This window comes from Haliotis asinina, chromosome 8, assembly GCF_037392515.1.
Source record: "Haliotis asinina isolate JCU_RB_2024 chromosome 8, JCU_Hal_asi_v2, whole genome shotgun sequence".
Taxonomy (NCBI): Eukaryota; Metazoa; Mollusca; class Gastropoda; order Lepetellida; family Haliotidae; genus Haliotis; species Haliotis asinina.
The window spans coordinates 38,542,380-38,561,334 of NC_090287.1; the positions used below are offsets into that span (position 1 = coordinate 38,542,380).

The 18,955-nt window shown below is 37.7% G+C and overlaps 1 protein-coding gene across 1 annotated transcript; it reads left to right on the forward strand.

Moving 5' to 3' along the window:
• Positions 1-755: 755 nt before the first annotated feature.
• LOC137293845 (transmembrane protein 62-like) lies at positions 756-16,977 on the forward strand. Its single transcript, XM_067824616.1, has 14 exons — positions 756-963; positions 5,012-5,123; positions 5,544-5,681; positions 6,096-6,141; positions 6,586-6,733; positions 8,803-8,927; positions 10,184-10,306; positions 11,220-11,375; positions 11,934-12,093; positions 12,919-13,029; positions 13,970-14,063; positions 15,039-15,152; positions 15,566-15,684; positions 16,237-16,977. Exons 1-14 carry the CDS (start codon positions 781-783, stop codon positions 16,552-16,554), a joined length of 1,947 nt encoding a protein of 648 aa, XP_067680717.1. The 5' UTR covers positions 756-780; the 3' UTR covers positions 16,555-16,977.
• The last annotated feature ends 1,978 nt before the right edge of the window (positions 16,978-18,955 follow it).

The following is an 18,955-nucleotide window of genomic DNA, read 5'->3' on the forward strand; positions in this document are numbered from 1 at the left end:
AAATATAATTTAATACCAAAAGACATAGTTACTGAATCACTTCTATTTCTAAAAATAGCTATATCCATATAAGATTCTAAGACAGACATGTTACTTCTTATTTTACAAGGATGCAGTATCAGGGAAACACCACTTCAAAACTTGGAATATAAATCGCTAACTTTGTTTATATCTTTGGAGAAATATACAATCAGCTACTTATGATACAAGAAACGCACACTCATTTAAAATTTTCGTTTCAGGACAGAAAGGAGCCACTAACAATGAAACACTGTAACATTAAATGTAATAAAAATATGCGTCTGTATATGTACAGAACTTCAAAGATAAGTAAGAGATTAAAATACCGGGGTCCTAAGGCGAGAGCCCCGAATGACTCCAGATTGGAACCTGTAGTGAAGACGTAACTGCATTTTGCCCCTCTCGAAAAAGTCACTGAAAACGATGCATTCAGACCTATATTTGTGTGATCTTTAGTGGTCAACGCGTGCATTTTTCACATGAGCCCAGTTTTGTGTGAAACTTATCTGTTTTATCGTGATATCGTGGCATGAGTCATAAAAGCATGAGTCATAAACCAGAGGTTGTTGGAATGTATGAGTGTACAATAATTCGGGACGACGACGTGTTTGAAACCACGTCATGTATTAGTGGCTATCACTTGTGTGTTCACTTTAGAATTACCGCCCTTTGATATGTTAGCAATGGTGTCTGCTAGACTCAGTTGACGAAAAATTAACCCATTAGCGCCCTCTCCATGAAGGGACTTACAAGTTGGAAATGCGACTGTTACATTTAATCGTTTTGTACTTCGTTGGCATAGCTGTTTTGTGTACGTTTATTGTGGATCTGATTGATTCAAGAACCGGCAACGACCACGTCACCAAACACAAACAGAGTGAGAATGAGAAAAATGAAGATAAAATGGGTGATAAGTATGACAGAGTATTTTGGATAGTACAGGTATGTAAATGAGACGTAATGCTTCAGAGCAGTTGCAGAATCAGCTGCTAAGAAATATGCGTAAAAAGTAATCATAAAACATTTTTTGTAAATAGAATTAACATGCTAAGCATAATGCAGAAAGAGAGTTAGTATCCTGGATGTTACTAAATAATAAAATATTGCATCAGATGGTGATGAGAGGAATAAAAGTCGTTTGACCAAGTCCCTCTTCAATAACTGCTAAGAGTATATATTTTTATCATTTATGGTTTAAACATACTTATTTTCTGAAACCTTGGTTGGTAAACAAGCATATTTCAACAATTCCAAGATCGTGATGGATACAAGTAAATGAATCAAAGATGCAATTAACAGTACAATGTGGTGACAAATGTTGTAATGATGGTAAACATACAGTTATAGATTTGCACATTTTTTTTGTTTAGATTTTGCAGTCACAATCATACGAGGCTTGCCTAAATACTTACAAATCGATTGCTTTTAGTTATGAAGTGATGAATAGATTTTAAAATATCAATTGCAACATTTTTGCTTAGACTCTTGTTATGATATATCCATGGATGTAAAGGACAGCATTTTTTCCAATTTCACTATACTTAGTACAAGTAAAGAAATAATGATATGAATTCTCGATTTGGTGCCCCCAAGAGCAGACCAGGTTTTCTGATATATATCTTTGAAATTTGTCCTAGTTAAAATCACTGTATCCAAGTCTCAGTCGACTGTGAATTATCTGATCATTTATGTACCTTGCTTCTTAAACCATATTGACATTTTATATCTAGATACTTCATTTGACACTATCATACAAAGTGGAGCCACTATAAAAAACAAGAAATACTTCATCATGTTTTCACATGTTGTTTTGTTAGCATATACAATGTACATGTAGTTGCATCTAATTGTTATTTGATAAGGTAGTTTTGATATCAAACTTAAAGTGTGGGTCTTTTGGTGGCAAATGTTTGCCTTAATCACAAGGCTACCATGCACCCCACAATTATAACAAACTAGAATTAATGGTCATTTTGGGTTCATTATAACAACAGTTAATTGTATACTTAATGCTTAACACTCTCACAATTGTAACGAACTAGAATTAATGGTCATTTTGGGTTCATTATAACAACAGTTAATTGTATACTTAATGCTTAACACTCTCAGTAATGTTATCATTTTCACCATGAGTAGGTGAAATTTATTGATTACATACTCAGAAAGAGTAATGGGTAATGGTATGTGTCTGATAGCATCACCATGAACATGTGTATGAGTTATTATGATGTATTGAATAACTTCTTGAAACTTATTACACATAGCAGTACAGCCATAGTAACTGAGAGGGTTAGGTAGCTGACTTTGTGCACTGGCTATGAGGAGCCCCAAACTGATCAAGAGTGTGGGTCCATTTCTGAATCAGATACAATATCATTTCTATAACTTAGTATTATGCTCCTGAGGTAGTGCTCATACAGTAGAACATGGATATAGCGAACACGGATATAGCGAACAAACGGATATAGCGAACAAATTTAAAAGTCCCGTCAATGGTCCCTTTATAATATCATTAAAATTATGCATGAATAACGAACTCAAGAGTAGCGAATTAATGGTTATAGCGAACTGATTTCCTGACCCCAAGCCCAATTAACGACATGAGTAGCGAACTCACTCAGTGTCAGCTCAGTGTCAACTCAGCGACTTAGCAGTATACATCAACCTTGTGGGCAGTGAATCAACTATTGTTTGATAGTCATTAATTAATTAACAAAAGAAACACATCGTGTTTAAAAGCTTGACTGATACACAGATCTTCAGTTCGCTCTCGTCGCTATGGCAGGCAAACGTAAAGCTATCACCTTTGACACAAAGCTTCAGATAATCCAGGCTGTAGAATCAGGAGTAAGATCGAAGACAAACATCGCTCTCGACTTTGGCATTCCGAAATCAACACTCAGTTCCATTATTAAGAATCGCGACTCGATACTGGCAAAATGTGTCTCTAGTGATTTCGGCCCCGCCCGCAAGAAGTTACGAACTGCAAATCACCAAGATGTGGAAGATGTGCTCTACAAATGGTTTCAAGGAGCGAGAAGTGAAAACATTCCCTTGAGACTGTTGCAGACTAAGGCAAATGAATTGGCATCCAAGTTAGGTCATTTAGATTTCAGTTGCAACAGTGCTTGGATTGACAGGTTCAAACAGAGGCTTGGTATTGCATGCAAATCAGCTCACGGGTAAAGTGCATCAGTTGACCCCATGTTAAACGCAGTTAAGTGTTATATTGTTGAAATTGTTGTGATTGTTAAACATGTTCTAGATAATGTATTTGAACAATGAAATCAGAATTTTAATGTCAATGTACAAGAATAAAAATATGTAGCCCATGTATATACGTGTCTCTTCATCTCTATAAGCCAATATGGCGGGCAAACGTGAATAACGAACAACGGATATAGCGAACTAAATCCCTTGGTCCCTTGGAGTTCGTTATATCCGTGTTCTACTGTATCTGTTTTCGCAAACCAAGATAAACACAAAAGCCATGGAGAATAATCATGTGATTAGTATTTTATTTCTGATTAGTATAATATTAAGCTTTGATGTCTGCATGAGTGGAAAGCCTTAGTGATTGACTGGATTAGGTTGTTGTTGTGTGCTGGTGATAGGTTGCTTTCTCAGAGAGATGTGTGTTTACACCCTGCATGGCACTCGAGCCCTAAAAGTACTTCTCATGTCTGTATTATATTTTGAGTCTTCAATATTGTTAATCATGTTTTCTTTGTAGCACCTCTATATATACCCCACTTGGTACTGCCTGCTATTCACATGACGAAGGAGCAAGTATACGCTCCAAAACATCATGTTATCAACAATAAAGAAGTTGACATCCATAAATCTGGGTTTAGTTAGTGCTAGAATTTCTATCAAGAAAGTGTAATCCCAAGTTTAACTTGTTACATTTTAAAACTTTCTTAACAGCATTAGTAAATAGTTGTGTCTGTCATTCGTCTGAAAATGTGTGCTTAGCATGAAATATTATAGTTAGAGTCATTAAATATTTTAATATTCTAACATTTTTAATAATATAACATGCAGTACTATCTTGCACTTTTTAACATTCAGAACTTTAGGTATTTTGAATAATTTGGGGAAAAATAGTAATTGTCTTTTCTCAAAACCATTTTGTACAATCAGCTGACCCTGTGATATTGTGGAAAATAAAAGAAAATACATATTGAAAGCTCCATTTTGTAATCATGTTCACATCAAAGATTGTCCATGCCAAATCAACAGATTCCATTGTCAAACCAATGAGCCAAGAGGAATAACCTCTCCCTACCAAGTTTCATAGTAAGACATAAGTAAAGGAACAATCTGAAATATATTTTAAAATGTTTTACCAAAGTATTGATCAATATTTCCCTCCCCAAGAAGTGAACTAAAGTCTGGCCTGATTGCATCAGAAAAGACTTGGCAATAACTGCAATGGGTTACATCAGGCATAAATGTACTGATGAAGGGTGAGCAATTTCTGCAAATAACACATTATATTATCATTATTCTCATGTGACATAACTTGAAGCATACAATCGTTGTAAGAAGGCTCAGGGTATATATTATAGTTGATCAACCCACGTCAGACTCCTGTATATATGTCTTCTAAATGTCAAATGTCTTGAAAGAGGGGGCTGATATGTTTGAAAAAAATGGTGCTGAAGCAGTTGTAACTATCAACAGTGCTGGTCAGTATTGAACCATTAAAAATGTATTTTCTAGTAGAAATGACACATATGAATGTATGACAAAGTAAACTAGTAACTGTAATCAACACAGTAATGCTTAATCCTTTTTAAGAAAGAGATATGAACTTTGATAACATGTGAAAGAGCATTAAATGCACTTATTTTCATTGTCAACAATTAAACTTGCAAAATATGTCCTGCAATAGTGTATTACATGTGTGTATACAATGATGTATACATCAATGCCAAGTTTGTTGGTAACCACAGTGCTGATGGTAAACACTGATGATTCTTTTTAGATTTCAGATTTCCACATAAGCAAGTTTTTTGATAAACAACGAGCACCAGATGTGGTGCGATTTTGCAAAGACTACCTAAGTGTGATAAAACCCGACATAGTGCTGGCAACAGGTGAGGATTTATGCTGGGGGTCAGACTAACTCTTCATTTCATTTATATCTTCATTTATATCTTGCTACTATACATATCTGCACAGACCCATGACGGTCTGGGGTTAACCTGGTCTTCAGCAACCCATACTGAGGCGACTGACAGGATCAGGTGATAAGTCACGCTGACTTGGTTGATACATGTCATCATATCCCAGTTGGGAAAGTTGATGCCCATGCTGTTGATCACTGGATTGTCTGGTCCAGGCTTGATTATTTACAGATCTCAGCAATTAGGCTGGAAATTTGCTCAGTGTGGCATTGAACCACAAATGAAGAAAGATATCTGTGCTGTTACACATTTTTCTTGCCACCCAGATATTGCATGAGTCAGTTGATCCATACCAGTAACACAGCTAAGGCACCATTTTCCATTTTGCAGGTGATCTTGTTGATGCAAAAGAGCGAAATGGCCGAGGGTCAGGCCAGTATCGGATAGAGTGGGAGGAGTATCACAAGACACTCAGAGAATGTAGCAAGTTCCACAACGCCAGATGGCTGGACATCAGAGGAAACCATGGTGATCACCACACATTGCAGTGTTGGAAGCTGCATTTGAATCTAGGCTCTCTCTCAGTCTTGACGTTTCACATGATTGATGCAATGAATTTCATTATAAAATCTATGGGAAATAAGATAACTCCTGTTATCTTAGCGCCATGTCAGAATGTTAAAATTTGATTGGTTCATCAATGTGATCTTGATATGTGCAAGCATGCCTCCTTTGAAGTGTAATACAAGGATAATGTTGAATATAACATTAAACCCTATTTCACCTTACCTCATTGGGCCATGGCTGCAAGTCAGAAACAGATTATGGATACATATATTACACATTATGAATGATGTTACCACAGAAAAGTGAACGATAAAGTGACTTTCTGAGTAAACATTATTGCCAAAAGTTGTTAAGTTTCAAATTTTCTCTTCTCAGATGCATTTGATGTACCAGATCTACAAAGTCAACAGAATTTGTACAGGTCAGTAAACATGTAAACAAATGTACATAGAAGGGACAATAGTTGGGATCATTTTTATTAGATTTCACAATTCCTTACAAGCCATGCACAGTAGAATACTACTTTGTTTGAAGATGAAGTCTGTGTCACAGTAGAAGAATCAGCTAGATGGTACCAGTCTGTAAGTAACCGCCTGGACCAGACAATCTAGTGATCAACAGCACGAGCATGGATCCACGTAAATGGAATGCGATGGCGTGTCAAACAAGTCAGCAAGTCTGACTCTCCGATCCCATTATTCGCCTCTTACAACAAGCAGCAGCTACTGGAGACCAATTCTAACCCCGAACTTCATGGGTGTCATCTGCAGGACTGTGCAATGATTAGTGCATGTTATGATAATGAGGCAGAGAGAAAAATGTAACAAGGTGTTTATTGCTTAATTTGTGAATTTTGTTGTTTCAGACAGTACTCCGCACAAGGCTTGGAGCATACAACATCGTACAAGTATGTTCACACCACCAAGTACGGCAAGTACTCCTTCATCTCAGTGGATGCATGCCCAGACCCGGGACCACGCAGGCCATTCAACTTCTTTGGTCAGCTCAATGATGTAAGTCTGAAGAAGCAGTCTGCTCAAGTACCAAGATTATTCAGGGACTGCTTGCATGAGCAAAACTTTATTCTTTTATTGAATGATTACAGGTCTAGTGTTGTTATTAGCATACCTACTGACGTTAATGTTAGGGGTGTGCAGGAGCCTATTGGTTAAGGTGTGCGTTCATCACACTGAAGACCTAGTTGCGATATTTGCCCCAGGTGATATTGTTTGAATATAGTTAAAGATGTTGTAAAACTAAAACTCATGCACATTAATGGTAGATTCAGTCAGGGTGTGAAGTTGAAGGGCTGTATGTAGATATGTTGTGTTATCAGAGGTTTGACAACCTCCAGGTTATGTGTGTACGATTGTTATGTAAGATCTTCCCATGCTGGCAATGTATGTTGACTAGCAATCAGCATGGTCACAAATCTTGACCACTCAATCTATTTTCCTCTTGTGACAAGTATGGGTTGCTGAACATTTAACGTGTTAAGGGGAGGTAATTTCTAAATGATGTGAGACAATTTACCAATTACCTGTACAGGTATCTGGCTAACTACCAACCGACAACTGCCCCCTGGCTATTTGCTCCGCCCCCCTGCATCAATCATGTAGGACAACTGCCCCCTAGGCTAATTGCCCCCTAGGACAAGTGACCCCGTCAAAACAAAAAGCTAGCATTCTATTTATTAAACTCAATCTGAAATTATATCCATCAACACAACCATGTGCTGAGTAGTGATTAAGATAACAACTTAATTACATAATATCAACTGGCTATCTAAGAACTGGCTTCCATCTTGATAGGATTGTTAAACTGAATTAAATGTGTTTCCCCCTAATGAAAAGCCTACAGTGACAGTGCCAAAAGACTTGCATGTGTTGTTGAAAAATATAACTCTATGGACATTTTGAAACTTTTAAGAGTAATCTCCCACAATCTGTCCTTTGAAGTGAAGTGAAGTGAAGTGAAGTGAAGTGAAGTGAAGTGAAGTGAAGTGAAGTGAAGTGAAGTGAAGTGAAGTGAAGTGAAGTGAAGTGAAGTGAAGTGATATTTTTGAAGTTTCTGATAAATGTGTTCTAACTGAATTTGAAGATTGATATGTTGTTTTGTATTATACTGCTTTAAAATTTAAAACTATTACTATTAGTTTGAATGTTTTTGTTTTGATTGGGGGCATTTTTCTGGGACCCAGTTGTCTGAGAGGCACAGTGGACAGGGAGCAGATAGCCAGGGGACACTTGTCACGGGGATGTTGTCCAGGGGTCATTTGTCCAAGGGGTAGTTAGGCTAGACCCCCTATGCATACTGTTAGCGAAGTTTTTCATTTTCTCTTCAATGCCATATCTAGTCGATGGAGGGTCTGGTTGTTTGACCTCATGCCAAGAGCCATTGAAAGATGCTACTTATTGTTGCCCTGCCTGTGGTGGGAGTTAACATGACTATGAGGCTTAAACAAGTATCCATGTTAACATGAGGCAAGGTATTGCAGTGCGAAAGCATTTTAAAACCAGAAGTGGTAAAAGAAACAGCTGCAATGCACACTAGTCATGTTCATCTTTGTGCAGTAATGCTGACCCCTTTTAACCCCATGCCATGTATTTCATCATGATTATTATTTTCTGTCATTGAAATATTGATAAGTCTAGAAGCCCCATTACACAAAACACCCTTGTGATAGTTGCAAGAACGAAAGACAAGACCATGGCACTTGCAGTTGTTCCTGTTTAAAGTACTGTCTTTGTCCTCTTTGCCTTGGAGGGGTAACCAAGTGGTAAAGCATTTGCTCAGCGTACTGAAGATATGAGCTCGATTCTTCACTTGGGTACAGTGTGAAACACCCATTCCTGGTGTCCCCTCTGTGATGTTGCTGCAGTATTGCTAGAAGCTGAGTAAAACCGAACTCAATTGCTTTGTCAAGGAGACAAATGCTTGAGTTCCACAAAAAACAGTACTTTGTTTCTTTCTTTAAACACACGACATAAGCTCCAGTGTAACTCTAGATGCACTGCAGCTTGGGGAGACAGTGACTTTGAGTGCACTATCAGGATTTAGATATACTCTGCTTCAATTTCAGGATCGTGTGACAGAGCTTCAGAGACACAGAGATGAAACAATAGACAGTAATCAAACAGTGTGGTTCGGTCACTACCCCACCTCTCTCATAGTGCAGGATCCACCAGGTCTCAAACATATCATGAGGTAACAGCAGCAGTGAGTGAATGGAACTCTAATTAGTTGAATTAGTGGAATGTACGGCAGAACCGTTGTAGTGTAGTGTGAGGTGGAATCAATGTAGTGTTAGTGCCGTGTAAGATGATATCGCCACAGCATTTGTGTAGTGCTTTATGGTATCACCTGAGTGTTGGTGCAGTGTAAGATGATATTGCCACAGTATTTGTGTAGTGCTATATGGTATCACCTGAGTGTTGGTGCAGTGTAAGATGATATCACCACAGTATTTGTGTAGTATAATATGGTATCACTTAGGGACCTTTCATTATTTATGTGGGGTATGGGGAAGGGGGCGATGATGATTTTAAAGGGGTCACCCCTTTTGTTCTGAGGAAATGCACTTATGTTGTACATAAATTTGTGTGGATGGTTTAATCACTTCATACATGCTCCTCCGTAAAAAATCATCCTTACCCTTACCCCTAGCAATAACTCATGAAAAATTATGAACAGTCTCTAATGTGTTACAATGTAAGATATCACTGAAGTGTTAACACAGTGTTAGGTGGAATCAACAAAGTGGTTGTGTTTAAGGTGAAACTGCTGATGTGTAGTGTATGGTGTAATGGCAACACTGTTTGTGAAACTACCTTAGTCCAGTGTACACAGCAGAAGATGAAACAGTAGAATCAGTAGAATCATCCTTTGATCATAACCTCATTTATGAACCTTCCATTACTATGCTCATTCTAAGACATTGTTTCTTTTAAATTTTTTCTTCATTGTGACAGTTCAAAACAAAAACTCTAAAAGACAGTCTTTCTTGAAGGCTTGAGTCTCTTTTTCTGTTAAATTAGATTTTGATTCTTCCAAATTCAGGCTTGAACATGTTTCTGGGTTTACTGGCACTGTAACTATGGTTTCCAAGATTCTGATACTGTACCACCATTGTTCTGTTCATTTGTTCCATAAGCAGACTTGCCTTACTATAATTGAGATCACATTTAAAGCAGCTTAAGTCTCTCCCACTTTTCAACTATAACATTTTTCACTTATACATGATGATTCTTGGGTGGGACTTTTTGATACCTTCATCCACATATACATATACTGAGGGAAGCACATAAGGGAACACCACTTCTTGTCAGTGTTCCTTTATTTATTCTTAGATTTCTTCCCACAGCGCTATTCATGATGAAAACTTGACAGTATGAAAGGAAATTTGAATTTTCTTGTGTTCCTTTATTTCTTTTTCTCAGTATGTGTTACTCTGTTGTATACAGGCAAGGTATTGTCTACCTGTGTGGCCACCTCCACACCCTGAATGGCCTGATGCCAAACATGTACACCCGACACAAGACTGGCATGCTGGAGCTAGAACTGGGTGACTGGAAGGACAACAGGATGTATGTACCAAACTCATGATGAACTTAGGTTGTAAATAATTAAATTTAAGTAAAATATTCTTTTTTAACAAATTTATATATATCCGATTAAAATAAGTAGTTAAATTCTTGAGAGGATATGATTTGATTCATGGAATAAACAAGTGAATCATTACAGCCCTATTGTTTATATATCTGCCTCAGCAAAATGTCTTAAAAATGGAATTTGATAAATAAACACACGTTTATACATATATTTGTTTGAAAGAAATGGGATAAGATATCCATAAAACATACTTTTATCAGTTCCCTGTATCATATACAATAGCTGCCTAACATAATTCTGTAGTCCAGATAGAAAGCTGAAGGTGGACTCTTAGACAGTGATACTAAGGAAATAGAAAATCCATTAAAATGATAATTACTGAATGTTAATTAAACACACTTATGTGGACGTTGCTATATGGGTTCTGATATCCTGCAATAAACTGCTGCTCAAAGGCACTTTTTAGTCATAGCCCTTATTAGGCTGATCTAAACAAAGGAATTCTTAGCAATGATTTTGAAGTCCTTAGTTCATTTGCCAGTCAGAGTTCTGGTCCATCAACAGAATATCCTGATTGTCTGATCGGTCTATTTTCCATATGTCCTTGTGAGTGAGTTTAGTTTTAGACCACACACAGCAATATCACAGCTATATTGCAGCAGTCTGTAAATAATTAAGAATTGAGTCTGAACCAGGCAATCCAGTGATCCACAGCATGAGTATTGATCTATGCAATTAGGATACAATGACATGTCAACCACATCACTGAGCCAACCACCCGATCCTATTAATCGCCACTTACAACAAGCATCTTCACAGGTAAATGTTACAGACTGTTGGTGTTGCTCTGTAATTCACAGTTTTGAATGCTGTGTGATTGTTGTGCAGATTCCGTATCTTGGTGTTCGACCATGACATCCTGTCCTTCCTGGATGCCAGCCTCGGGGAGTGGCCTCTCGTCATCATCACCAACCCCAAGAATGCCCTGTTCCAGTCCGAGTCTCACGAACCTTTGTACCGACAGAGGGAATCAACACATATCCGGTATCTTACAAAACCTGCTTTTTAGTCTTTTTCAATCATGATTATTGTGGAAAGAGACAATTCAGATGGGTTGTTTGTTTTTTTACACACCAAATTGATTACTTTACAATATTTCATAATGGCACAAGCAATGCCATTCACTCAATACAATGTGACATTAAATACTTTTTAAGCTCTCAAAACTGGCAGCACCCCCAATCTGACGCGGTCTCAATATCATCACTAGAATCTGATCCCGACAGAAGCTAGTTAATTTATGATCATTTACATGCCCTCTAACCCAACATCAGTCTACTTAGTATTTTGGCACAAAATACTCCCAACTGACTGTTCGTACAGTAATTAACACTCTCTAAACTGGCATCTGGTATCTGTATAAAAACCACCTTGGATTGCCATCAGCATTAAGCTCGTTGGTGTTGCCTGATAAATGGAGTATGGATAAGGATTCGGCAAATTAGTGAATGACACGTATCATTTGTATTATAAATTAATTGTTGTGTCAAAATTTGTCAGTCGCTCACCATGTCATGTTTGTTTGGTTCGTGTTTGTTTCAGGATTCTTATATTCCACACAGTGAAGATAGACTCAGTCGCAGTGTATATAGACAACCGTTTCCTTGGCAATGCCCATCATGTTGAAGGGCCTTTGTACGTCTTTCAGTGGAACCCCCTGTCTTACAGCACAGCCATTCACAGTATTAGAATCACAGTGGAGGTAAGGGCATCTCATGACTTCACTCTATTGATGCACATAAGAATATTAACATCAGGCTTAAATTAGTTCACCTGGCTAAAAGTCAAGCCAGTTTATGGAAGACTGCACCGTCTATCATCAATACATCTATAGTTACCTTTTGCATCTATAAATGTCACCCCAGAATTTACAAGGTCTGGAGCTGAAACTTTGTGTTGTATATTATTCATATATTATCTAAAAAGTGTTTCACAAAATTTGGATCGGAGTTGGCATAACTCAGCCCTTTCTACTGATATTATTATGTTGTTGTTTTCATATGAGGGGTGGTTGAAATATTCTGAACCTAATGATTGATGGAATTTTTTTAATTATTTGTGTTTGTAATAATCCCATCCAAGGTCCAAGTGCCTAAAACCCACATGTATAGAAGATTTTCTTGTGGCCTTTATCGGTAGTATTTACATAATGGTAGCCCATTTTGGAAGAGATGGGAAATTGACAGTGCCAAATATTGTGATGAGAGATTGTTCAATCAGGACAAGGCTAAACCTATACATTACAGCTGACAACTGGGGACTGCTGCCTTGTTGTAGGTCCTTATTCTGTTGGTGCCCTGAGCTTTAAAATTGTTCTGATAGGATATTCTTCTCATGCAGCTGCTGAGGCAGATCAACATCTTATTGGCTCTCAATGATGTGACGTTTTGAGAGGTAGTCCACCAGTAAGAAATTTCCTGCTTGACAATGGTACAAGAATCTGTACTGAAACATCACAGTCACGAAAGAAGTCGTTATGGATAAAGTTAATACTGAAAAATTAAAGGTGGTGAGTTTTTGTTTCTAGGATATCGAGGGCAAAAAGAAGAATGTTCAACAGCCATTTTCAATAGATGGCAGCCGGCCTGACTTCCTCTTAGCTCCTCGTTTTCTCCTCATGATGAATATATCATCTGTGGTGAGTCATCTCTAGATCATTGATCGTTTGTTTTCACTGTGAGATTTGAGATGCTCTTATAATATTCCAGTGCCTTTACAAAAGATGACACAAATATTGTCTATTTAATATTTGTGTCTGGGCACAGGTAAAGCTTACTAGTAAAGGGAGAAGGTGAATGAGATGAGTCATCGTAAGTCATAAATTATAGGTGCATGTCTCATAAGACTCAGTTCTGCTGTGTGGTAGTTAGAGTGTCCATCCGGAGAACTGAAGTTCATGGGTTCTATCCCCAGCCGCTTCATATCATTAGATGTGAAAATATGGTATTTGTTGATCCCTGTCTGGCACTCAGCATTAGTGGGTTAGCCAAGGACTGGTCAGCTTGGAGTCAGTATGATGTGTCTCAGTGGGGTATTCTTGCTTAGCTGCAACATGGTATCTCTGTGAGCTAGCACTATAAAACCAGCATATATCTGGTTTAGCACAAGCAGTCACACATACACATGCTTGTGCAGCGTCTTATGAGCATGATATTCTTAAGTACGGTGTTAAACCACATTGCACCTTACCTTAGGCACAATACTTTGATATCCAGTATGTTTATACCAAAACACAATTCGTGAAGTTCAGGGGTAGAATACATCTCCAGTAACCCATGCTTGTCACAAATGGCGACTATGTTTGTCATAAGAGGTGACTGTTGGGATCAGGTAGTCAGACTTGTTGTTTTGGTTGACACATCATCGGTTCCCAATTGCACAAATCGACGTTCATAGTGTTTATCACTGAATTGTATGATCCAGACTCGATTATATACAGACCATCAGCATATAGCAGGAATATTGCTGAGTGTGGCGTAAAACTATACTCACTCACTTATACCAAACACACTTATAATGAGCTGGATTTTAACCCTGTGCACATGCTGTATAGTTGAGTCTCTTTTTTGGTATTCCAGGGCAAGGTGGTATTTGCTGTTATGGTGTTTGTGTACATACTGTTCTTAGGCTTCCTACGACAATGCTCAAACATAAGGAACTTCTTTTTTGAAGGTGAGAAAACAGTCAAGTTTGTCATAACTTTCCCATTGATTCAATTTTCCAGAATGAAGTATCAGTTGCCTGTTGTCTAATTCTCCTCTGGGTTCTGTAATTTAGCTGTGCTAGGATCTACCACATTATACTTAATATTGTTATTAATGGGACAATGTTACACATTTTAGACAACATTTTAGCTAATATTATACATATTGGGGCATATGCTCTCACTTTAGCTTCCTATTGATAAAAAAAAGACTTATTATCCTTTATGACTTGCCTGAAATCGTTAATTGAAATGTCAAGGTCAACAGCTTCCAAACGGAAAACACTTGTATTACATGGAATGTACACAATTGCTCACTACACTGAAAACTGTCGCATGTGGTGTTATCAGTTTTTGCCTAACTGGTTTCAACAACATGGTTGTTGCGTTGGATAGTCATGAAGAGGGTTCCAAGGGAGATAACCTAATGGTGTTCACTTGCAATTATGTTCAGAGGGTAGAGGGCATGAGAGCCAATTTATTGCAGCATTTCCATAATTCATATGAACTTTTTCATTTAACATTGTAATCTGAGTACATAATTAATTGTTGTTTTAGTAAATTATATGGTAGCTTCTCTGAGAAAGAATAGCCATTCAAACAGTCAGTTGTGTGCTTGTTTCCTTCCAATGTATGTCATCATACTCGATGAAATAACTTCAGATTTGATTTTATGATCTTAAGAAATGCTGTGGATTTTTTTTATTGTGCTGTTTCAGGGATTGGGAAAGGCAGGGGTCAGGGGCCATTTTGCACATTAGAATAAAAAATGACCCTTTTAAATTTTGAAGCTTACTATTGATACAAGGGGAGTGGCCCTTTCTAAATTCCGAAAATGGCTAATAATCCAGAAAATGGACCATTGTCAGAGTTCTCTATCCCAATCCCCGCTGTTGATGTGAGTTTACAGACATGTGTTCATCAGATTGTGGTGTTATTTGCAGGGGAGTCCCTACTAGAATATTATGTGAACCGGTGGCTATGGAAGCTATGGCTGACAGCAAGAACTAACAGCATTTACTACCCTATACTTGGTGCTATTCTTTATGTAACATTTGGTAAGTTGTAACCTGTCACTTGCACAATGTAACATGTAATATTACAGGTACCTGGTTTGTGGGAATGGTATTTGACCAGTGTAGGATGTAATGTTACAGGTCCCAGGTTTGTTGGGTTGATCTTTGACCAATGTAAGATGCGATGTTATAGGTCCAAGGTTTGTGGGAGTTGTATATGACCATTGTAAGATGTGATGTTATAGGTCCAAGGTTTGTGGGAGTTGTATATGACCATTGTAAGATGTGATGTTATAGGTCCAAGGTTTGTGGGAGTTGTATATGACCATTGTAAGATGTGATGTTATAGGTCCAAGGTTTGTGGGAGTTGTATATGACCATTGTAAGATGTAATGTAACACATCTCTTATTTCTTTGAATGACATATGACCTGTGTGATGTTACTATGGTTACAGGTCCCTGGTTTGCAGGAGACTTCCTGGAGAACCACACCGGTGTGCTGTTTGTGTGGGGGCTGTTTGTAAATGGCTCCTTTATCCCAGGGAGTCATACCTACTTCTATGGCATTTTCCATGTGAGTTCAGACAACCCTTATGAAATACGAAAGTCTGCTGAATTACTTATTTACAACAGGACAGTTACTGATGAAACCCTCATAGTCACTGACCAGTATTTCAGTGTGGAAACTTAAGTAATCTGGGGCTTTCTTGAAGCTGCTATTCACTGCGAAGAGTTGCATTGTGCAGGCATGCCACATGCAAATGATCAACCTGTGATGATCTGGATTAGAACTGATCTTCAGTAACCCATGCATGCTGTAAGGGGCAACTAACAGAACAGCTAGTCAGGACTTTGCTGACATGATATTGGTATCCCATTTGTATAGATTGATGCTCATGCCGTTGATCACTGGATTGTCTGGTCCAGACTCAATTAGTTACAGACCGCTAGCATATAGGTGGAATATTGCTGAGTGCAACCTAAAATTAAATGCACTCACTCACTCAAATGATCACAGTACATCATCACATCACAATACATTGCAGTTGCACTCCTTGACAAATTCTTTATCATTATGGAGGAACAACAGGAATGATTATAACAATATTATTTCCCTGCTTTTCAGGTGATAACTTTCCATGTTCCCCTGCTCCTCCATCTAAGTCACTCTCTGGACCTTCTCTACATTGCAAGTGGAAACCTACAGGAGGTCAAAGTCCGCCGAATCACTCCATTCCAACGAATTACCCAGACATATCTTCCATTCGCTATTCTGTTCCTCTTCCAGTTATTTACGACCCTCACAGAGTTCCCTGGGGCGTACGGGACCAAGGCTATCACACTGGGGCCTGTACGGACAGGGTCATTGTTTCTTACCGCCTATCTACAGTACTCTTTGTTTCACATCCCCCTTCAGCGAGTACAAAGCGTTAACTATAGTTAATGGCGACTATTTTAGGGATATATTTGTGTCCATAGCAGAAACACTGAGGGACAGGTCATGTAGTTTCTACAATTGTGCACTGTTATCTCAGTGTTTTATACCTGATATTATGGAACATGTTTTTTAATTGTTAATAGTGATTTTGCTCAATTAATTTTTTTCATGGTTTGCAATGTTCTGAATTATCAGGGGATCCTTGAGATTAGCCTGTGTGTTTTAATTAAACGTTCCACTTATTGAAACCTTTTTAAAAGAAGAACTACGGCAAGGAGCCCCTGACTTCCATGGTGATTTTCAAACATGTTAGGGTGTACTCATGACCATACTGAAAGGGTGCAACAGGAGGACTAGAGGACTATGTCACTTCTCTTTAGGATCAGGTTTATGGATTTCCTTCTGTAGTGTTCTTCCTGTAAAATTTATCTAGACTTGGGTAAAACATTTCACAGGAAAAGTCCCTTTTGGACAATTTATCATCTGTATATGGTGATTTATGCATGTGTATGTTCACTGTGATCTAGCAAAAAGACAAGATGACTCTTTTTAGCTCACTCTAAATGTCAGATTTGAAACTTGTTGGAAACTTTTTCATACTTAATGGTTGACAACTTACATTTTTTCTTTCCATTTACTCCTCCATGTTTTAGATGTCTGTGTCTGTGTCTCCAACTTATATTTTTTGTATTAATGTCCTTGTATATACGTGCGTAATAGCTAATTTAACATATATTTACTACTGGTAAAAGATTACTTCCAACTTGAAACTAATCCTTTTCCCTAAGGTTTTCTTTCATATTCTGTCTTACCAAGAATGATTCATGCATCGACATGAATCTTTCTTTGTCAAAGGTTCACAATGGAATCACAACGATCAATCTCATTACAAAATCTTTCACTGTGAAATGAAACATGTCTGTGTTGAGATCTTAGGACTCCTCAATTAAGGTCAGATCAGGTGAACTTTTGAATCAGCCATTCAACATCATGGCTTCCAAAGTCTCGAAAAAAATACAATCTTGGAAATCTAAATGTGATATTCAAAGCTGTGCTATTTCATTGTTGTTGATAAATTCTAAACTACAACTAACAGGATCGGGTGGTGAGAAATGTTGATCACTGGATTATGTGCTCCAGACTTGATTATTTACAGATCGTCGCCATATATATGTAATATTGCTGAGAGCAAATCTAAATTCAGTCGATTAGTTGCATCAGTTGTGAACACCATGGTATCTACACCTAAAAGTTCACTTGTGGCAGGTTTCTTTTGAGGGACTGAAAATTCTCTATGGATGCAGAAATGATGCCAAACTGTGTTCTGACATCTGATTTGTTTAAGAACCCACAAAGCGTGTTTGAGCAATGGAACTGGATATTGTTGCTATACAAATGCGAGTATAGTAATGATACATATCCTTAAACTTGACTGCAAATATTGTATCAGATTAAAACAGTGCAAATAGATGAGATAACCATTTAATATCCATCAAGGCTATTGATGATGTAAACGTATGCCCCAGAAGAAAAATACACTATGGAGTTTTCTCTAATCTTTACATGCTTATATCTTAACTTAATTAACAAAAATACTGTCTCCCTTTATTTACTGTTTACAAGATGAATGAAAACGTTTTTTAACTTACCCTGCAATAAACTTGAAAGATACAAAATCTGTAAACTTAAAACCTGAACTTGCATTAAGAGGTTTGAAAGCAAAGCTCATTTTAAAAATAGAGTGCATGTGGATTGAATGATGCCATAGTGGAGCAAAACGTTGACCTTTGTGACCCAACACTGCCGCTGTTACAGGTCATTGACTCCCTCACTCTGCAAGCTGTCTGCGTTCTGCTGTTGTTGACAGTTACATAGACAGATCCTTCCATACAAATGCATAAAATGGATGATTTACAGTGTGATTAGGTTGTCTGACAAAACATCAACTTGCAAAGTTTGAGATCAGTTAGATCATGGGATGAAGAGTTATTTACAAAACAACGGGTCCACATGCATTTCATGTGAAACTATAGGTTTCACTAGCATCTTTAAGCACATTTATGAGACATGTAGTGCAGCCTGTAGCACCTTTTGCTCGCTCTCTCTCTCTCTCTCTCTCTCATATTTTGTTATATTGTTCTAGATGTAAGCAAATGCTGTAAACAAATGTTTTAATATGCTGTGCATTTGAGATGACTGTCTGACACTGCTTTTTGGCACTTTCACGTCGTCATATTTGTAAGGGGAGATAACTCTATCAAGTAGTTTCATCAAACTGAAAATGTTTACCAAAAGTATAACCATCAGCATAGCTTTCTTGAACAATGATCTGTGTGCAGAGATTGGGTGTTACTGAGTGAGTTTTAAGTGAATTCTAACACTCGAGGTTGACACTTGATATGTGCTG